This window comes from Thunnus thynnus, chromosome 5 (assembly GCF_963924715.1).
Source record: "Thunnus thynnus chromosome 5, fThuThy2.1, whole genome shotgun sequence".
In the NCBI taxonomy this organism is placed as follows: domain Eukaryota; kingdom Metazoa; phylum Chordata; class Actinopteri; order Scombriformes; family Scombridae; genus Thunnus; species Thunnus thynnus.
Genome location: NC_089521.1, coordinates 31,957,565 through 31,980,781, shown reverse-complemented (window position 1 = coordinate 31,980,781; position 23,217 = coordinate 31,957,565). Strand labels below are relative to the sequence as shown.

At 39.1% G+C, this 23,217-nt stretch overlaps 1 protein-coding gene and 1 long non-coding RNA gene across 4 annotated transcripts in view; one reads left to right on the top strand and one right to left on the bottom strand.

Annotated features, from left to right (window-relative positions):
* Window positions 1-23,217, bottom strand: part of LOC137183590 (carbohydrate sulfotransferase 8-like) — a 92,124-nt gene that overhangs the window by 49,799 nt on the left and 19,108 nt on the right. Inside the window, exons 1-2 of one of the 3 annotated variants that reach the window (XM_067590750.1) lie at window positions 19,112-22,017; window positions 14,441-14,652 (exon numbers count right to left, since the gene is read on the bottom strand). In XM_067590750.1, coding sequence (XP_067446851.1) covers window positions 14,441-14,627 — 187 coding nt within the window. In that variant the 5' untranslated portion in view covers window positions 14,628-14,652; window positions 19,112-22,017. Of the gene's footprint in view, window positions 1-5,737; window positions 5,957-14,440; window positions 14,653-19,111; window positions 22,018-23,217 lie in introns of those variants that run through there. The other 2 variants (XM_067590749.1, XM_067590751.1) reach the window with 2 other exon arrangements.
* LOC137183591 (uncharacterized) lies at window positions 14,664-16,516 on the top strand. The gene is made up of 2 exons (XR_010928508.1): window positions 14,664-15,524; window positions 16,170-16,516. It is a non-coding gene; the product is annotated as an uncharacterized lncRNA (long non-coding RNA).

The window sequence follows — 23,217 nt, the reverse complement described above, 5'->3', positions numbered from 1 at the left end:
TTAACATCCTCTTTAGTGCAGAGGAATAAGGTTCTCAGAGAAAATGATATTCATGTAAAACAAGGCAGAGCTTTAAGTAGAAACTCTGTGACCAAAGAGAATAATGTGCATTTTTATTTATGTTATTTATGCCGACATAAACAAGCTTTCTCTCTCTGAAGGAAAGCAGGCGGAGTGATTGTTAAAGCAGCTTTGTGCTACTGTTAGACCTCCCCCTGAGAACAGTAATTAAAGTGCACTGTTCAAATCAGGCGCTGGCTTGCTGTGACATGTTTTTGTTTGGACTGAAATAGGCCGCACATCACAAATGTCACACACCCACAGCCAAACTTTCAAATTGCATTAGGTCACTTAAGGGAGGAAATTGAATCTGCAGCACACACAGAGCAGCTCTGATATAATTTAATGTGCTTTCCCTCAGCGAGCTCGTCACGCTGCGTCTCTTCATCCTGCGTTTAAAGAAAAAAAAAAAAAAAACTGTTTTCAAGCTCAACTTATCTTTTGTTGGAAGCTGCTGCGTTTTTTTTATTTTTTTTATACAAAATGCATATTTACATACGTCTTCTCTGGGGCAACAACGATAAGGCTGAGACCAATTTTACATAATTTATTTTAATTTAAACTAGAAATAAAACAGTCTGACAGAAGCTTTCTGTGGGATTACTACACGGTTAAAGCAGTTTTTTTATTTCCAGTTGAATTCTGGCTTTTATTTGTGTAGTGTTGATCTTTTACTACAGTACAAGTACTGAAACTACAGTGTAACAAAACACCATTACAAGTTTAAATTCAAGCTGGTACTTCAGTAAAAGTACACAAGTATTATCAGCTTCATGCAGTTAAAGTATCATTTAAATTAACAGTTAAAATAAAATGTCTGTTATAATCTCCCAGAGTCCAAAGTGACGTCTTCAAATGTCTTGTTCTGTATGAAAACTCAAATATTATCAGTTTATAATGATAGAAAACAGACACGTCGGAGAATATTGACTGATTGTGACCTTGGATTATCAGGTTATATCTGCAGTCTGAGTGGTTTTGATATATTGAGGTTCAAAGTTTTGACATTCAGGTTATTATAACAGATATACAGTAGAGTTCTCTTTTATCTGTCAAAATAACAGACACCCTTAAATTAATCTAAATATATAATATCAAAATCCTGACACGTTTAATGAGGTTCTCTGGATGATCTGAGATCAGCTGAGGTTTCACAGAAAGTGATGATTCAGTTGAAAAGAAAAGTTTAGTCTTACTTTGTTTTAATTAACAAAATCAATGTATGAACTACTGACGGGAGAATTGATTTAAGCAATTTAAGCAAATTGGACATTTGGGGGTGATTTAGCTGCATGTTTTAAATGAAGACATAACGTTTGGTTTTCGCTGACAGATTTGAACCGATAATAAAGTTTTACCAACAAGGAAATTACAGACAATTAGAAAGAACATCCAAAAATGTTTCTACATTAATTTGCTGATATTTTCTCTCCTTGTTCTACTTTGGTGTTTTTTTGCTGCCGTCTCTCTGTCTGATGTTCTTCTCAGAGTCTTTCTTGTCTTTCTCTGCTCTCAAATTGACTTTATCGCTGTGTCTGTAAACGTTAAACAGACACAAACTCAGTCAGCAGCTGTTAGAGTTAAAATCAGCAGCGAGAAGCCTAAATGTATCTCATATCCTCACATATTAACATTTTTGGCTTTCATCGCTGTCGTCTTTTAAGTCCTCACAGTAACTTAAGTCGCTAATAATAACATTAATTATTGCTAACAACTGTGCTAACTGTGTAATTTAAAAAAAAATCTGCTTTTCACTGAGTTCAAACAAGATAAAACACTGACTTTCAGCTCATTTGGTGTTTGTATCAGTGACATTCATATTCTAAATAATCAATTTGGAGCTTTCAGAACTTAATTAATGATTTAAGGCTGTTTGCTGTGTACATATATGATCATTCTAAGGACACAACTTCTAACAGCTGAAGATAAATTTCATTAATTGACAATCATTGCAGCTCTAATGTAAACAGTTCAACATTTCTCCATGAAATGTAGTGGAGTATAAAGCCATAATATAAACTGTCTGTGCATGTTGTCTTATTTTTGTCAGTTTATGATCATTATCCTGTGTAGGGCTGCAGCTAATGATTATTTTCATTATTGATTCATCTGCAAAATTGTCATGATGATACACTTTGTCTAAAATTATTAAATTCTGAACCTGTAAAGTGTGCAGAGAAAGTAAAAAAAGTAAAAAAAAAATGCCCGTTATAGTTTCCTAGTACCCAATATGACATCTTCAAATGTCCAAAAATCCCCAAATATTCAGTTTATTATCAAGTATGACACAGAAAAGCTTCATATCTTCACATTGGAGAAGCTGAAACCAGCAAATATCTGCTTAAAGGGGTCTATATTTCTATTCTGTGGCTCTACTGGAATATCTTTGCATGATTTACAGTAAAAAAAAAACCTCCTTATTTATCTTATACTGAGCCTTTATGCAGCCCCTCAGTTCAGCCTCTGTCTGAAACAGGATGTTTTTACTTCCTGTCTCTTTAAGAGCCGCCCTCCCAACGAGCCCACTCTGTTCTGATGGGCCAGCGTCAGGAAGCCGCAGACTTCTTATCTGAAATATGCGAGTGGACGACGCCGACGACATCAGCAACAACAAGGGCTACAGAACGGACGGCGGTTTGTGGGAACAAGAAATCTGATGCCATCACAAGAATCCATTTGGTCCAATAACATTTGGAAAGTCTAAACAAGCTCCCCTTTCAAGTGAGCGAGGAACCAACAGGAAGTCAGCTGGCTCGGCTGGAGAAGGACTCTACTGAGCATGCTCTGTTGGCCCAAAACGGAAACATGAAGACTTTTTTTGGCTTCTTGCGCTACTGAGCAGCTTTCATAGAAATGCACGAGTGCCAGCTTTGAACGCAGAATCCCGTTCTTAATACATCCACAGTTCATAGCAGGCTGAAGCCCTGGATTCTGTCTCACAGGCAGCATTTTCACATTTAACATCCAACATCAGAGCAGAATAAAAACAACAGAAAATCACAAAAAGCAGGATATATCCCCTTGAAGTACCTTAAACCTGCACTTAAGTAAAGAAGTGTGCTCAAGTGATATTTCCTTTTTGGTGATGTAGAGGAGGATGTTCTTGTTGTATTATTCTGCCTGAAGGAAACTGTGGCATACATTTCATATTAAGAGCTGCGAGGGAATAATCTGTGTTCCCGCTCTTGAATGGCAGAAACTGGAGTGCAACTTAAACATTATTAGATTATTACAGAGCAGAGAAGGGAAGTGGGGGATCCGGTTTCACGGCTTTAACTGAGAGCCGCTGATTTAATTAAAGTAGAACAATCATCCGAAACGCCGTGTAAATTATCACAGCTGTTTGTAATCTGACAGTGCAGTTCTTCCACTCTGTGCGCGCTGAAATCAATAGCTTGCTATTCAATCGGGTTTTAGTGATATTCAATCATTTCTGAAAGAAAAGATGAAGAAGACGCAACAGCTGACGAGCTGCAGATCAATGACAGAGGACGCCAGCTCTAATTTTAGTTCAAGAGGAACATAATATTTCAATCAATGTGTTATTTAATATATTTATAAAAAAGAACAAAAATCAATAGTTAGGAAGACATTACTAAACCAAACAGACTGGAATCCACTTCAAATACCTGAAAACAAGCTTTTTATAGTCTGAAGGAGAAAAATACAGATTGACTTTGCAATGAAACCGAATCTTCTTTATTCCTCTTGTTGCTTTTTTTCTTTGCTTATCATATATTATATTTTATTCTGAGCTGTGTGCACAGCAGCAGCATTGTGTTTCATGTTTTTGTGTTTTTAACCCAAAAAAAAGGAATTTCCTCTTGTGGGACAATAAAGATCTGAACTAAAAAATACTAATTTCATCTATTTATCATAAATAATCAGTATATAAACATTTCACAAATGGTTTATAACACACTATGTAATGTATTTGTCTGCAGATAAACGTCCTCTTTCTCTTAGATCTATTAACTCTTTCCGCTGCTTCAGGACTTAAAACAACCTGTTCATGCTTTTATTTTGTGTGCTGATGAGACTGATCTGATTTTACGGGTCATTTCTCATTTCTTGTATCTAGTTTCTTATATAACCGCTGAGGGTTGGGGGTGTGGGTGGGAGACGGTGAGTGAGCTGTCTGTATCTGTGTATTTGTAGTGTATGTTTGTTATGTAACAATGACTTTGTATGTATTTGTTATATTCTGTATTTTGTGTTTTTTAAGGACCCTCTTACCTCTCAAGGAGCTAAATTCACATTAAAATATTTGTAAACAACTATAACTCTTCCTGTGACACCCAGAAGTAATGACTATAATAAAACACAGCTGTAATAATATAAAATATGTCTTCATAGGAGAAGTTATAATCGTTGACAAATATTATACATTAATAAACACTTTAAAATGTCCTTGTCATAATGTTTATTACATGTTTATGTACTGAGGAGGACTTAAAGTGTGAAAATCAATTAATAACAAACTATTAAACCTGAAACATGTGAGCTCTGCCGTGATCAATAATCCAGTTTCAGGAGTTTTCTGATGGATTGTGCTGCTGCAGGATGAAGAAGATGTTTTATGATTATTTTATGACACTTGATGTCTCTGGAAGGACGACTACGATTCAGTGTTTGAGCGCGACGGCACATAAAACAGCAGACCTGCTGCTGCTGCTGCTGGATGATCAAAAGACGTCAAACTTTAAAGGATTTTTTTTAAAAAGCTCCCTTTCAGGTTGACGATCATGTATGTTTGAACTGTCTTCTGAGTCGTGAATGGACATGAAACCTGCCCGACTTATCTGTATGAAAGACAACATGAACGCGATGTTCAAAGAACAATCAGAAAATCATACGTGTTCAGTTTCACAGATTTTGATGCGTGAATCCGTTTTTTTAGACGTGGAACGTGTTGCACTGCTGCTTCATCTTCACAGCTTCATTAAGACGATGACAGAAAGAGACACACTGCTGGAGATCAGATAATTAAAAAGTTTAACCCTCACATACAGCTCTGTTCTGAAAGTTTCATTAAGGATTAATCAGACATTTATTAATAACTGATGAGGTGTTTATGAATTAAATATAGATTTGAAGTTCAGAAGTTTAGTATAGAGACTAAATATGAGAGGATACTGAGAGGGGTCAGAATATAAACCGCATTAGAGGGTTTAAGATATAAAAGTAAATCTGTGTCTTTGTTCTCTGTCAGGCTGCAACACTGATGGATTTTTTTAAAACTTATTTTGCTGTTAAAGTCTTAATGAAGACAGCGAGTCCACTGATACTTTTAACAATATTAGAGAGTTTTGTAAAGTTCACATGCACCACAACCGAATGTTCATATTTTCATATTAATATTTTAATAAACAGAATATTTTGTGATGATACGACATAGAAACTTACCAGCAGTAAACAGTAGGGCTGTAGTCAACAAAAGAAAATCTTGGTCGACTAAAATCGTACATAATCTTCAAATAGCCACACATTTCTCTGTTCTGTTTCTCTGTTTTGTGTCCTCAGGTTATGCTAACCCATTGTTGCTAACTTTGGAGCTAACCCCCTTTACTTTTCCAGCACTTAGCGAAACAACAGACGTGACTTTTTAGCATTTATTAACTGACACACTGTAGTCTGTACTGTACATTTACTGCCAGACTGTCAACTTACTACTGACCTTTTCCTCTGCTCCGCTGGCATCCACCGTCACTTCTCTGCCCCTCGCTCTTTCCCGCTCGCTACGCAAACCTTAACGGAGCCACGTGACCAGTGGTTTCCCAGGCAACGACACAGAGGTTGACGCACGTAAAGGAACAGCGCTGCACAGAGATTCCCAAACGATGTCGATATCAAATATTAAAAAATATTTTTTTTGGCGTGGCAGGGGTTCTCGTTGTGTCATTATGGAGAAACACCGATCCAGTAAACGTTCAGTAACGGTCAATGAACGTTGAGAACCGTTAGACCCACCAGTCTCCATCTGGTTGGGCGAGTTCAAAGTTGTGAAAACAACGGGGGTGTTTTGAATACACCCCCGTTGTTTTCACAGGTAATTTGTTAGTCTGTCCCTCCCGCCGCAGGAAATAATGGATTAATCCTGGAAAGCTACTGATGTAGCACCTTTCTCCTTATGAAAATAACACGGAGATGATTCGACCAGTGAGACCACTTTAGAGAGCATATGGACCAACTAATCGACCAGTCGACCAGCAGACTACAGCCCTAGTAAACAGTTTGCATCTTACCTGCTAGCTTGCTGCTATCTTATCTCATCATAGTTAAAAGTTATTTATGGGTAAAAAATGTGGTTGAACTCCACAGTTTCTGCTCAGTAAACACAGACAGTGCTCATAAATTTAAGGGATTGAATGATCTGACCAATAATGTTTAGTATTGCTGAAATAGTAAACACCCAGGAGCAAAACAAATCAATCAGTATCTTCCTACGAACTAAAACTGCCAGTCAATGGGCCTTTTAATGAAATTAGCCGATCGTAAAAATGCAGCGGTCGCCCCACAAGGAGAAAATAGTTTTTTTATAGACTGATCTGATATGAGATGAAGCTTTGAACTTCAAATTGTTGGCATTAAGTTTCCCTCAAAATGTATTTGAGATGGAAATGAAGAAGTATAAAAGTAATTTCTAGGAGATGGAGTTGGCTGTTTTTATATTACAGAAATGTTTCAGGCCTCACTGAGGGAGACTTTTACATAAAGTGACTGGTGTTAGTTCACACGTGAAATTAACAGACAGAGTTTAAGTACTTTTATGTAACTTTCTCAAAAACTTCTTGGTTGGTCTTGTTTGTGGGTGAATGTGTGATTGTGTGTGTGCAGGTTTAAGCTGTATATCTGCGACTGAGTTAACTTTTATAAAAATGCTGATTTGTTCCACATTGATATTCAATAAATCATATCAGGTCTGAAGAGGCTTCAGTGGATCACTGTGGGATGAAACGCTGCTCCCTTCATTATCTGATCCAGATCTGATGTGTCGGAGAGGCCTCCTGCTGCTGCACCTCTCTGCTCCACAGTGACTGTGCACATTCAAGAGAGACACTTAATGAAGTCTGAGGCGGTGAGAGTCCGCTGGCTGGATAACGTATCGATCTCTCTCTGGACCGGCTCATCACTGTCGTCCTACCACCATCTGGACAGCTGCGGCCCAAGCGAGCGCTCCTCTCACATTTAGATGTTTCTGGATCAAAGTCCGGAGCCGATTTCTTATTTTTAACTCAGTTTTGTCACAGAGAAACATCAGACTGCTCAAAAATAACTGAATAAATGAATAGAATAAACATCAGACAGCACACATCAAAACAAAGAACAAAACATGTGTAGCCTAATGCGGCATTTCCTGTTTATAGAGTGTGTTTGTGTAGAAGTCAGAGCTGAGTGTCAAAGCTCAGTGTAGTGTCTTTAGCATCAGATTCATCATCATCTTCTCTGATCAGACAGCTCCTGATTTCAGTTTTAGTCTCCATTTTAATTAGAAAAATCAAGGCTGCAACTAACGATTCTTTTCATCAGTCTGTTGATTATTTTAACAATCGACTGATTAATAATTTGCTTTATAAAATGTCAGAAAATAGTGGAAAAATGCTCATCAGCCTCCAAAAGCCCAACGTGACTTCTTCATGTGTCTCGACCAACAGTCCAAAACTTAAAGACATTCAGTTTACGACGATAGAAAACAACAACAAACTTGAAACCAGTGAATATTTGGCATTTCTGCTTGAAAAAATGACTTAAACAGTTACTCAATTATCAAAGTAGTTGCAGTTTTTATTTTTTTCTTCCAGCTATTGTGGCTCCTTGTGTTTAACACATTTAATGTTCGTTTGATTCTTTTGTTCAGTGAAAAGGGTTTTGTAGAGAAACATGTTTATATTCCTGAAAGGAAGGCAAAATATCACACGAACTTCCACATGATTTTATTCACATTTTCAATTTGCACATAGATATAATAAAAATAGAGCAAAAAAGTTTGAACGTTTGTCAGAAGTGTAAAAGTTAATGTTAAGATAAAAGTAAAATGAGACAAAGTGCAACATAAACAGACTTAGTGAATAAATGATGACGTATATCAAATCTGAACTTCCAGCAAAAATCTTTTGCCTCCTGAAGTTTTAATGTGTGAATTCTAACACTGATTTAATTCTACAACTTTAGCCTATTCGAGCAACAAGTTTGTTCATCACAAACACAAACAGGTGGCAATTTAACAGGACTGGACTGTTGATGCCATTTTTTTTTTCTAAGACAACAACAACAGAACTTTCAACCAACCATAAATCTACTACCTATCATGTGTGGTTAACAAATAAAGGACGTCTAAGCTGTGTCTCATATCACATACTTCTGTTAGTACACTCTCATGTAGTGCACTGTGTATGCTATACATTACTGGCGTAGTGTGCGAATTTTGACATGGTAGTGTCGTCTCAAATCAAACACAGTCATTGCGCACTTACCGGAAATGATGATCGCAAATTAGCATTAGCTAGCGTTAGCATTCACGTTATCATTTGTGCTACCAAAGCATTACAGACTGATAAATTAACCCAAAAAACATACTGATGGCTTATATCTGACAACAGTATAGTGGTGCTCAGTGCTAAAAAACACATGTATAACTTACATTTGTATAATATGGCGATGTTCACCGTAGTTACAACGTCCCCGGCCGCCATTTCCAGTTTGAAAAGTGGTCCCTCCCCTTCCGCTACGTAGCCGAGATGGCGACCATTAGCCCTCAGTTAAAAATGGGAAAAAATAAAAATACACAAAGAATAGAGGCTTGTTCCTCACGTCGACAAAGAACACCTCATTCTTTCTCTTCGCTTCACAGTTAATATTCTCCTCTCGCCTCAAAACACACAGCTTTCCCCCCGCGGTGATTGTGACCACATGATCAGAGCTGATACGACGTACACGCAGCTCCATTTGGATTCACTCATGCATTTGGACATATTGACATAAAGACCCAAGATTCTCATCAGTAAAACAATAAAACTCTACCCGGCCGGATTAGACAGAGTAGAATTTGGACCTGATCCAACATAGCTCCCGGGAAGACCTGCAGTTGTTGGTATTCATCTGATTTACTGATAAATAAGAATGAATGTAAGGCAAGTTTATTTGTATAGCACATTTCAACAACAAGACAACTCTAAGTGCTTTACATAAAACATAAAAGGCATCAAGACAGAATGTGAAAGCAACACAAGGCAATATAAAAAGACATTCATTCTTCTTTTTTTTCTATTCTGACCAGCGTGGAGCTTTTCTCTCCATAGAGATCTTTTCTTACCAGAGACAATCTTCACCTTAGTGGGAGCAATGGCATCAATAACATTTGTAATGTTAGAATTGAATTATCTACAAGCTCACTGACTGAGACCCAATAAAGGGCAGGTGTGGAAGAGAAAGCCTGAATAAATATTTCACTGGTGTTTTCAGTGATATACCGTTTTCAGATTATCTCTGTTTGAACATTTGTGTTTCACGGAGATAGAAAACAACACAGGAATGATCAGAAAGAGCAACACCAGTCTCCACAACCTTTGAAATGTTCAGATAATTAAGTTCAAACGTAGCTGTCTGAACATTAGTTCGGTGTAGGGTACGATATATAATTTGATAATAAATTATATATGTTGTAAATAAAACTAAAAGCTACGACTACAATCACATCAAATTCCTTTGGCCATCTCTCAGTTTTAGAGGTAAAAATCTGAGTAAAAAGGGCAAAACTGTAAACCAGTCATTACATTACATATATATATATATATATATATATATATATAAACCTCTTCATTTATCTTACTGACTACGTTATTTTCTGTGCTTAGTTCACGTTACTTGATCAGCTAGTTTTCTTTATGAAACAACACTAGTGCTAGCGGGTAACTACCCTTACGTTGCTACTCTCAACTGCTACCTAGCTTAGCAGTTAGCTAAGCAGTTAGCAGTTCCAGACAGAATGTCTCTACAAGACATGCGGCGGCGTTTGTCCCTCCTCGCTAGCCTGGGTTCACTGTTCACCCAGGGGATAGACTCCGACATATCGCTTTCGTGCCACTCGGTTCCACTCATTTTACCGGTGGCTTATACAACGCTTTGCTGTAGAAAATGGGCGCATACTTTGACGTGCAAGCCAAAAAAATGGAGACTGACCGGCTGTTGTCACATTTATTTCTGCAGTGTCTGTTAGATCTATCCATATTGAGTTAAAAATGTCCTAAGTTTATCATCGTAATCGACATTACTTTTATTGCGATCCCGTATCGACATCGTTTTATCGCCCAGCCCTAGTTCGGTGTACAGATGCTGCGGGCAGAAACCTGAATATCATGTATGACACAGAAAAGCTTCACATCTTCACATTTGAGAAGCTGAAACCAGAAAAAAATTAGCATTTTTACTTAAAAAAAAATGACTAAAATGATTTTTTGATTATAAAAATAGTTGCATGTAAAGTTTCTGTAATTGTTGCAGCTCTACTCACATTATTCAAAAGATAAAAATAACTATTAATAGTCTTTCTAATGACTGTGTGAGTGTCACACTGAACTTATTACCCGGCTCTCATCATCACAGTGCTGATAAACAGACGAGCAGTTTCTCTCCGAGTCTCTTGTTTGCATCATTTGATTTGCTGACAGCACACAGTTTTCATATGAACACACACACACACACACACACACACACAATGGCAGCTGTTATTATTGAACGCTCACACTCCAACAATTACATCCTCCACTCCAGTTTCCTCCCAACAGCACAAAATCTGCATTTGTTTGACTCGTGAAGAGAAGGAAACCGAGCCAACAGCCGATGAAGACGTGTCACATTCTGCTCTGATGGAAACACAGACGAACATCATGTAAAACAACCTCTCAGCACTTTATTTGTTGATATTGATCTGTGAAATCTAATTTACTAACTCATCCACGTCCTAAATCTTAATTTTTTCACCAGGTTTTCTTTTTCAGTTCTTGGAAATGTCTGTATTGTATATTATTGATGAAATATGTGTATTACATGCTGTATATAGTAATTGTATTTTTGGTTTTAAACAACTAAAACAAAAAGTAAATCAGTACGATCAGCCTCTAGTCCAAATTACAGCACTAAGAACATCTAAAGGCCCATTCAGACAGGATTAATATCACAGAGGGGGGTGGAGAATCAAATATTTACCCTCCTCTCTCATAATTAAAGTTCTGGATTCTGGATGGCTTTTCAGCCTCAGATGAACTACAGCAGCTGCTCCTGTAACAGACAATGACGCTGCGCCAACTATAGATCTCCTATATAAGGTTGAAACCCCAAAACATTAAATGGGACAAGTCTATATTTATATTCTAGGGCTCTACTGGAATATCTTTGCATGATTTAAAGTTAAAAACTCCTTATTTATCTTCTACTGGCCCTTTATTCAGCCCCTCAGTTCAGCCTCTGTTTGAAACAGGCCGTTTTAGCCAAGCGGTAACCTCCGGGGCTGAAAAATGAAGCCAATGCGGAAGTGCCAAAAACCGCAGTTCCTTGAATGGCCACTTAAGGCTCCAAAAGCGAGTCAATCCCCATAAACCCCCATGTTAAAATGCCCAACTTTACAGCAGAAATAAACATGTTTACAGCCTGGTACAAAAAACAGTTTTCGTCTCTATAGCTAATTTCCCCTTTCATGAGTAACAGGTCCGCCAGCCGCTAGGTGGTTTGTTTCAGCCATTCGGCCCGCCTCTTTGCCCATTTTTGATTGGCTGGGAGTTAGGCAGCGTCACGTGCTGCCAAGATGGCGACGGCCGGAGCGGCTAGCTTTGAGCTTCAAAACCGCTCTTCAGAAACCAACGGGTGACGTCATGGTAACTACGTCCATATTTTTATACAGTCTGTGGTTTTAGCTCCTGTCTCTTTAAGGCAGCTCTGCTCTGATTGGCTGACTGTCTGGACCAACAACTAATTAATTAATTGAGAAAATAATTGAATGAAAATAATGAAACTAGTCACTGACCAGCAAAGGTAATACTGACATCACATCACCTCAGTCTGAACGAGGGGCTGAAGACAGACCTTTAAAAAGAGTCCTTAATGATTCTTTAAAATTCAGCAGCAGCACGACTGCTGACGAAGCTGCTGTGTGTCTGCGAGTCTGAATCGCAGCATCGACTCAAGATTAAACAACCTCGAAAACAGCGTCGGTCCTGCCACACTGTGACTGTTTCAGCCCGCCGTTTAAAACACTTTCACTGCTTTTCATTTCTCATTAAAGAAAAGAATCTCTTCTATTCAGACTGCGAACAATAACTGAATTATTCATGGACTACTGTAGCACAGAAACAAGTCCTCGACACACCCCAGACGCGCGGACGAGTCATCCTTCAACGCAAAAGCAGATCCTATTTAGATTATATCATTAAAACAGACAAAACACAGACAAACTACTTGAAGGGAGACAGTTCATCACATCAGCTTATCAACGCAATCTGATCTTCCTGTTTCTAAATGACGAGCGGTCACATGCAGAGCAGACAGAGTGACCATCACCAGTCACATTTAACATCCTGATTATAAAGTCTGTGAGGCGTCTCTCTCTCTTTTACCGCTGACCCTGATAAATTCGCTCCACCGTCACCATCACTTGTGCCTTTCAGGGTCACATTATTTATTTAGTAAACGCAGGGTCGTCCATCACTGATTTGTTCCTTGGTACGCGCCAGCATTCAAAACCATTTTCCTTTTATCTTGGCTGACATTCAGTTTAGAGAGTTGAGTGCAGAGGAGAAGACATTAGCGGCGATAGTGAAGAAAAGTGAGGCTGTTTAATCCCTCGTACAGTTCAGCAACTGTCGCTCACATCAAGAGGTTCAACTCCCCCCATCTCCCACCTATCAGTCTTCTCTCCCCGCTTTGTTTACAGGAAGTCAGCAGCTCTCAAGCTACCAGCAGATAAATAAAACCAGACTGGATTCACTGGCTGACTTCTGGAAGTAAAAACTTTTTATTGGGGTTTTATTTGACAGTCAGTGTAGAGGGAGACGGGGAACGCAAGGAAACAAAAGGTGCTCCGGTCCGCCACCTTAACCATTAGGCCGTTATTTAAATGGGAAAACCTGGAACGAACTTTTAATTTGACTATTTTCTGAGCTTTTTGGAGTGTTCTTCAGAGGCTGTGGGATTTAGGGGGGATTATAAACACATTTTGCACACATGCATTATTATTATTATTATTGCCTTAAGATTTTGTTTTGCTGTTTGGGGTTTTTTGCCATTAAGGTTAATCCGGTGTGTCGAGTGTATATTGTTAAGTGTTGTTTCTTAATAAGCCTGCATCCTCTGTGACGGTTGACTAAAACCTATTTAAAAGAAATAAAAAATATTAAAGATCCCCTCCAGACATGTATTAAGACATGTAAAATCACTCTGCTTGGAATAATAATGTGTGTCTGACACAAACAACGTTAACGTTCCTTAAAATGGCATCTATTCCTTCTCCCTAATTAAAAATTCCAGAGTCTATAAATATGCAAATGCATTTAGTTGCAGAAGTTTTCCTGCTGGACACTTCTCTGTAAAGTCTAATTCTCAGTGTTTGTGCTCTGGAGGCTTCAGGTTTCCACATCACACTTGTGTAAGTTGAATATTTCAGCAGATGAATGTGAAAACAAAGTCTACACATACATGATTCTGTACTCTGGCTGTCACTTTTTATTCACTTTTGTTCGAATGTAGGGAAATATTAAATATTCAAACTGTAATGACCTGCTTGAATTCAAAACATGCAGTATATAAGCGTAACCTCGCCTCGTGATCCAGCTTGACCTGCTGCACACTCTTTGACCTGTCAGTAAACTAAGCTAATAAATAAAAACTAGCGAGCAAAGCCGTGCTGATCGGAAAATCACAACACCGAAGCATCTGAGAGGCAGAGTGTGGAAGTAGTTTGGCTTCCACACTGTAGACGGCAAAATTACCAGCAAAGATGAGGCTGTTTGCCAACTTTGTATAAAGTAGCTGCCGACAAACAACAAATCCGAGGACTCAGCAGCTAGCTTACCACACAACGAACAGAGCTACATCACCTCTGCAACCTTGTCTGACACAGTGCAATCTAAAGACACAACACCACACAGTAAATTGTATCTCCAACACATTACAGTGTATGACTTGTGTGCAAATTAATTAAAACAAATTACTTGATACGTGACATCCCTATTATGTACAGCGAAGCTCAAACATCCAACTGAAGGAACAAGTAAAAAGACATATTTCTGTTTAAACGCTATAAGAGAGACCCGGCTGGAACCCCTAAAAACAAACTAAAAGTCAAACTGTGACACCGTAACGTCAGCGGACGGGTACACGCTGCACTGACCTGGCGTCTGCTGCTGGACCATCTCCGTGAGGTCCTGCAGGCGGACGAGCAGCAGCAGCGATCCGGCTCCCAGCAGCAGGAGGAACCACAGCGAGCAGTAGAGGGAGCAGGGCAGCTTCATGACCGCAGACAGCAGCCTCCTCCGGACACACGCAGCCTCCAGCTGCCTAAAGTCCACCTGGTTCATCCCAGATCAGCCCTGACCGCACAGCCTGAGGACACAGAGAGAGAGAGTTAGACCTCAGGACTCATCTATAAACAATATATCGATTGCCTCACACAGATAAGCATTTCTACACTGACTTTTTATGATTTCTTTTCTCAATTAGCTCTCAGTTGGTTTATAAAATGTCAGAAAATTGTCAAATATGCCTTAAGTGATGATAGAACATTGAAAATCCTCAAAATTAAGAAGCTGGAACCAGAGAATTTTTATCAAATTTGCTTGAAAAAATTTCTAATGTTTAATCAATTATTAAAATAGTTGCCGATTCATTTTATGTCATATGACTAATCAATAAACTGTTTCAACTTTTGATCAACTTTTCTCTTCAGTAGTGTTCAGTGAGTCAGGATTCATTTTGATCTTTTATTCTGATAAAAATCTAAATAGTGAAAAAGAGATTTATGGAAATGCTGTTGTGCATGTCAAGTTTGAAATATTTTACCATATGAAATACTTGATTAAAAATAAATAAAAAGATACTTAAAAGTCAGGAAATTATGAAAAAAAATATCTTTTTTTAGCTAATTTTGTGTGTAGCTAATTTCTGTGACATTCTGGTGAATATAAGTCCAATATTCATTCTCTTTTAGCTCTGTTTTTACTCTCTACCAACTCCTGAGGGAAATATCTGGCTCTTTAGCTGCTAAATGCTCCACTATGTTCACCAGCTAGTCTACAGCTAACTGTGTCTGTTTGCTGTTTGATGCTGAGCAGGTAGCGTACAGCGGTGCTACGAGAGCGCTGAGAGTGAACCAAAACAGTAAAGTTGCGGCCGGACAGATAAACAATGAGCTGAAACTCACTATAAAGCTCCGTAAAGCCGAGAGGAGCTGCAGAGTCGCTGATAATTCTCTGTAGGTGTCACATCTTGCCCAGACTTAAGGTGTTTTTTTGGTCTTATGTTGTGTTCTGTGGGGTCTCCTGGTTGTGCACATCTGTTTGGTCCCTCGGTTCATGGGGGTTTTCTTGTGTGATTTGGGTGGTGGGTTTTGGAGGACTGCATAATTGGTTTATTGGGTTGTGTGCTTGGGTTTGTGTTTGTGTTTGGTTTTGGATGGGTTAGTGTAGATGGCATTAAGTTTGTTTTCTGGGTTTTTGTTCTGTTTCCCTTGTGTGTTCATGTGCTCCTCCACACCTGCCCTGCATTTGGACTCGTTAGCCCTGCCCTGCTGTCTTCCCCACACCTGCCCTGTGTTAGCCTCGTCAGCCCTGCCCCGCTCCCTGTGTGTCCTCAGCCAATCAGCTCCCTGTATGTTTATTCCCCTCTCGAGTTCTCCACCCATCTCCCCACCTGCACCTCATCTCCTTGTTAGTTCAGTTTCTTTAAGTTCTGGTTTTCTGTTCAGTCCTGGTTGGATCGTTTTGTGTTGTTCCTTCTGCTAGTTCTGTTCAGCCCTGTTTACCTGTCCGTGACCATCCACTATTAAAAGAGTTTTTCATCATATCTGCATTCCGGTCTCTGCGTTTGGGTCCACTCCTGCATCTCCGAAGCCCTGACAGTAGGTTCATCACTACGAACCACAACCAACACATTACACACTGACAGCTCAGACATTGTTGTTGACCTCATGCGGACAGCCTCTTTTTTCCCTTGTTCCATTTCCGTTTTTTTTTTTTTTTTTTTGTCTTTTTATTTTACAGTTGATGAGTTGTGAAGTGAGAGGAGCTGTTTAAGGTGCTCCTGGTTCTGGAAGTAAAAATCTCATTAATGTTTCCTGTAGACAACCTTAAGTGACTCACAGTTTGAGCACTTTTACAGCTTGGATTGGCAGGAAACTCTCCCAAATAAATCATCAGTGGACTGTGGACATAAAAAATTTGGAGCAAAAGTTAACGACAGCTCCCAAGGTGCATTTCAGCAAAAAAAACCCTCCAATCACTGAGCTTAAAATCTAGTCAGGTGTGTTGCTAACAGCTGGCAGCAGCTAAATATTACAGTATTTTACAATCTGCAAGGTGAATCGATTCTGTTTTCATTTCTGTGTCACTTTTGAGTGAATTCAGCGACTCTGGTGTCACGTTTTGTTTACAACAACGAAGTGTTTTGAATTCATCACCGCTCAGACTGGTATGGGTGTTGTTAGCCGTTTACGCAAATCACGGACAAAACGTGATTTCTGAGAAACAAAAGTTGAAGTAATGGAAACTGTTGGTCATAATAAGAAACCTACTTATAGGATCGTTACATTATCTGTGAGAGTTTCTGTGTTCAGTGACATTCAGGAGATTGTTTAAAGAAAATGTTTAAATGGAAGTACAGACAGACAGGCGGTGTCTCCTGTGTCACAACTCTATTATAAAAATATAGATTACAGCCAGTTTAAGTGACATTTCTTGTGCTGTATCATATATACAGTAAATCCTGTGTACATCCTGCTGCTCTGACCCCGTTTTTCTCCACAGGGATCATTAAAGTTTCTTCTCATGGTGTCTGGCAGCAGTTCACCGACGTCCTGCTGGATCACGCTCTACGAGACTAATGGAGGACGGAAGAGCAGAGACGGCGAGTCAAACCGCAGGCTCGACATCGCCCTGATTTATGACGGGCGGCGATACATCGAGCCGAGGGAGAGGTTCACGCTGTGTAAAGGAAGATGATACAACAAACCGCTCTGCGAGGAGGAGGACAGTGTTTAACGCGCTGTTGTATCTGTGTGTTTTGTTTTTTTTTTTACTCTGCTGACTACAGGCTTCCTGCTCCCATGAGGCCGTGCAGGAAGGAACATCTGTTTCTCAGGAGTGCAGTCAAACAGCTTCTCTCAGCAGGTGTGACTACAGCTATGGAAATAAGCATTGCAGGCACACACACACATACACACCTCTCTTTCTAATCACACACACACACGTTCACACTACAGGCTGTGCTGATATTAATTTCCGAGGCTTCATGATGCTCTCCTGGTTCGTTCGGCTGCGTTTTGATCTCAGCTGGTCGCGCGCTCTCATTAGAAATCGAAGGAGTGAAAACACGAGTCTAAAACCAGTTTGGGAATAAACACTAACAAATGTGTCGTTTAATAAAATCAAAGACCTAAATAACTTCTGGATCACAGGGAATATAAGATTTCAGAGTGACTAAAGTAAAACGCAGCTTTTTCTCTTTTCAGTTTGGAAAAAAAAAATTCTTACTGAAGTCACACCAGAGGAAAACAGGAAGTTATCTTTGTTTATGATTCACTCTATTAAGCCCTCAGAGCCGAACCTCGCCGCTCTGAGATCATTTGTTTGCCAGACAAAGTGTCAAGACGACCGCAGATTGATTAATTATTTTAATTAAGGCTCCATCAAGCACTAAAAAGGCACAGAAACAGTGACTCTATCAGATCATATTGTTCTGAATTTTTAAAAAAAAGCCAAGTAACAGATAGTGCTGCTTTACTTCATATTTCTAAATGTGCATATATATACACACACAGTGTATTAGTCTAAAAACATCAATGAAATCTCCCCGTTTGTTGATGTAGTATGGAAGATTTCATCTGTATTTCCTTTTGGGTTTGGTTCCACCCATGAAGCAGCGGTTGGACAGTTTATTATTTTTCATTTTGGCATGACGGATGCGTCTCCAGTTCTCTAAAAATAAAAAAAGCTCCCTGCGCTTCCACATGAAAATTAATGACAGCTTTGTACTTAGTATTGGCTGCTCTGCGCTGAAACACAACGCTACCACTGACTGTTACTTTATAGATCATTTTTCTTGTATGTAGCCTAAAGCTGTCAGTGTTTCCATAGACGCGTGCAGTAAGGCAAGTTTATTTGAACAACAAGGCAATTCAAAGTGCTTTACAAAGAGCATAAAGGGCATTAAAACAGAATATAAAAGCAACACAAGTAAAAAGACGTATAAAAACAATTAAAGTGTTAAATTTGGAAGTAAAAAGAAGCTAAAAAGGGAATAAGATAGATAAAACAAGAGAATAAAAGTAAGAGAATAAGTAATAAGTTGTCTGTATCGGTGTATTTCTCTACACTGAGCTGAAAGGAGACATGAATAAGTTACAACACATAAATAAACGTAGTCCTGATAGATGATACATGGACTGATCAGTCTCTATATGGTCTATATGGTCTTTATGTTTGTAATATAACAAAATAACAAAACTGACTTATGGAGGAATTAATTTACTCAAACTTAAAGCCAACAGAAGAAACAGTCAGATGAATGATGAATCAGCATTTTGTTTCCTAATAACTGAAACTATCTGTCAGTTTTAGTGCAGTTACTGAGGTCAACGACCTTTTAACAGCTGAAGGAGGCATCGTGTTAATAGCGTTGTTGTGTAATGTTATTGCAGGTATTCAAAGATCTGTTATTGCAGGTTTTAATCTTGTGCTTTGACTTTTATTTTGTTAGGATGTCCTTTAGTTTATATTTGGATAATAAATTGTGCTTTTAAAGATATTTACAGAACAGTAATTCATCTACATACAGGTGGAAGTCAGACCTTGTTTGGATCATGTCTCTCCATCAACTTGACGTCTGGGCTGCTTAAACGTTTTCTTTAAATCTTGAATCAGCTGCACATTTTGAATCAGTTCTTTACTTTCTCCTTGTTTTTCTTTCAACACCGTTACATCCTGCGATTCTTCATCACTTCTGTTTCCTCTCTCCTGATTCCTTCACTCACTCGCTCTGAAAATATAAAAAGCTTTTCCTTTTAAAAGTCTGAGTGAAGCATGAGGCAGAACTTTAACGTTTTAATAACAGTAATTGTGGACAAAGGACACACAGTGGGAATGAAAGCAGCAGTCAAGTCAGTCAATTTTAAAAACTTTAAGCTTTTCACTGTAGAGCTGCTTACTTTGTGATCTTTTGTCTGACATTATGATTTGATACCACACATGACAGTTAATATCATATATGATCCTCTGATGGCAGCAGCGGCGGCTCCGGTCCGCCTGCTAGCTTCAGCACGGAGGGTTAGTTTGTTTTGAAACCGGCGTAGCACGAGTGGGCGGCGCTTTGTTGGTCCGTGTTAACAGTAACAGCCTCATACGTCTCAATGTTCAAACGGGAAACAAAACGAGCGCTCCTAGAAGCTACAACAGAAACTGCTGTAGAGTTACAGCTAACAGCTGTATATACGTCTACGCAACACACATATATAAACACGTGCGAGCCTATCACGCTCGCACGTGGTATACGTTACATTTGTTTTTATTTGGCGGGCCGTCCCTCCGAGGTAATGGTAGGGGACACACTGGCTGTAATTCTGCTCTGTTTTTGTCAGTTTTTTTTTCTTCTTCTGTTGTGATGTTGTGTTTTATGTATTATTGTGTCTTAAGCTTTGTGTTCCATTAGTTTGATATGCCTCTAATGTTCTTTAAAGCTTTTATTGAGTCTACTATCTCATTTTCTATTATTTGCTGTTATGGCAACCTCGGTACCAAAGGGAAAAATTCTCTTGATAAGATTGTGAAAGTGGCAATTAAGATGGTGGGAGCACAGTTTGGTGGTTTGATTCACATATTCAACAAGCAGGCGCTTAATAAAAATATGACCGTTCACTCAGAGAGCGTCCGTCCTCTTAATGTTTCCATCTGACCTTCGTTTAAGTTCCTCTACAGCCACATAAACAGGTACGAAAGTTCCTTCATCCTTGTCTCCATTTGAGCCTTAAATGCTGTTGGCAGGAGATGCTGCTGTTGATGATTAGCCCACTACCTGATGATGATGATGATGATGATGATCATAATGATACAAAGACAATTATTAATATTGAGGGGCAGTGCATTATGATTTGCATGGAATTGAGGGCTTATGGTTGAAATTTATCTCTGTACTGTTGTGTGTTTTTGTGCCGTATTGTATTTTTTTTTTTTTAGCGTTTTGCTGTGTGTTTTTATGCTCGCTGCAGCATAAATTGCCCACTTGGGACATATAATACACTTGAACTTGTTTTGTGAGTGTTTCAAGGACCCCCTTGAAAACAACATCTCAAGTGGTTTATCCTCATATAATACATATTCTTAAAAATGCCAGTTGTAATTTCCCAAAAAAGATGAAAGGTGACGTCTTCAAATGCCTCGTTTTGTCCAATCAACAGTCTAAAACCCAAAGATATTCAGTTTTCTATCATTTTTGATGAAGGACAGCATAATATTACCACATTTAAGAAGCTGAAACCAACTAATGTTTTGACATTTTTACATAATAATTACTTAAAACAGCAGATTAACTTTCTGTTCATCGACCAATCGCTGCAGCTCTTAAGATTCATGTTTTAGATCTGTGACATTTAGACGACATGATTCAGCAACAGAAAAATCAATAATGAAAATCTTTAATCATTAGTTGCAGCTTTAGCTTCAAATTTCATTGGAGCCAGGTTGAGGTTTTTATGGCAGGTGTCTTGTCGTGCTAATGTGTTAGTGGCTAAAAACAGACACAATCTTTCCAACAACAACACTGACACACACACACACACACACACACACACACACACACACACACACACACGCTCGCTCAGCAGTCACTACGTCAGCTGACCATAACTGGAGTCAGTCAGCTGATCTCCACCTGTTATTCAGCTTCATCCTGTTGACTGGAATCCAGGATCTCTTTTCTTTCTGGCACTGATTTGTTCCCCCTGTTGGTCCTGGCAGGCAGAGGACGATTCATTCTCACGTCTCTGATCAATGTTCATTCAGCTGAGTGATTCATAAACTCATTGATTACTTCAGTACACACTTATGATGTACGATGACAGAAGGACAGAGCCGACCTTTCTGAGCATGCTCCTGTTCTGCCTTTAGCTGCTCTTCTAAAACAGCACGTGTTGCACTATTTTTTTAGCAGCGTCTGTCAGTTTAACATCATTATCAACAAATACCTGATGGATATTTCATGAAATCCATGTTATAATGCTAACCGCAGGCTTATCAACATGCTAACGTTTACACTTTTTGATGCTAGTGGAAGCATATATTCAGAAATAGCTTACATCATGCTTTTCTGCATGACCTCATTTGTTCCCTACCCGTCTGCTCTCTGCTACCTCCTAACATCGGCTCTCTTTCCTGACTGTTCTGGGCATCGGATCCACTCTCAGCTTCACCTACACCTCCGACCGGTCCGTGGATTCAGCATCCAGCACAGCCTCCACTTCACCCACTCCCTTTGTGTGTGTGTGTCAGCCTCATGGATGTATGAAGAGAGCTGGATACAGTGATGGAGACTGGGCCGCGTTTATTCCTATGAAATTAGCTCAGTGGAAGCCAAAAAACGAATACTTTTCAGCCACTTCCTGCTGTAAAGAAATCACCTGGACGCAGCCAGCTAACGTCCGGTTTAGCCCTTCGCCAACTGGAATGGAGATAAAATGATTTAATCGTGCGACTCTTATAGACTTTCCAAGGCTTCACAGCATGGCGCGCGCCTCCTGGGGGCTTGAACTGCCTAGAGAGTCACACTAATGCTGTAAGTCCTTCAGTTACCTCTCAGTATTTGGAAGTAGGTAATTAGGGGAAGGTGAAAAAGACTGATTCACAAAATTGCAATCCTTATCTTCTACAATCAATTCACAAGTATCAAAAATTTTCAAAATGTTAATAAAGTTGACCTTTCTACGCTGGAGTTATCTTGTAGTTCAGCTTCAAAAAAGGCGGCATTTAGGCGCATTTTTTAAATTTAATGACTAAATAATTACCCTTGCGAGATGAACGTGAAGTACATGAGATTAACATTAAAGGAGCAGAGCAGCGATCTCCAGCAGTAACAAACGACACCGGCTGACCATCACACACTGCAGCACTTAAAAAAATTACATCAACTGTGGTGGAGGGAAGAAAATAACTGGCTGTCTGTTTCAGCTGCTCAGTGTCTCGGACAGTGATGGCTTTCCCGCACTTTTCTCCGCTGAGGGGTGACCTTCGTCATGATCGTTTATCTTAACGGCCATTTATGTTTCATACTGAACTTCAGGGGACTGGACAGCCGCCAGACAACGGCTCCTTTTATGCTGCAGTGTTCATCATCGACACGACTGTCAGGGTGAGCAAAGTGACGCACGCCACAACTTTTTTTCCTTCCTCGGACGGCAGGGAGGTGCGTTCGTTTTACAGTTCATGCGGTCAGCCAACACACCTGTTAACTCTGCCTCATTTCACAGTAAGAGACATCCGGTACTACAGCAAATCTACAGTTCATTTTCTGACTATTAAAACCAAACTGGTCCTCTGCACTGTCTGTTAATATATTAATGATTATTTTCATCATCAATTAATCTGCTGATAATTGTTCTGAGTAATCATCTGGTCTATAAAACGTCAAAAAACACTGAAAACTGCCTGTAACTATTTCCTAAAGCCTATTGCAGTGTTGAAATATCTTTTTGAAATGTTGTTTTTTTCCAACCAACAATGAAAAACCCAAAAATATTATATTTATTTAAAAATTTCAAGACCAAGAAAAGCAGCAAATTCTTACACTTGAAAACCTGGAACCATTAAATGAAAAATTACTTAAATAAATGAAAGGATTAAACACTCACATTATATTAACTGAACCCACAATAAACAATAACTAATTCCTATGCATGTCTGACACAAG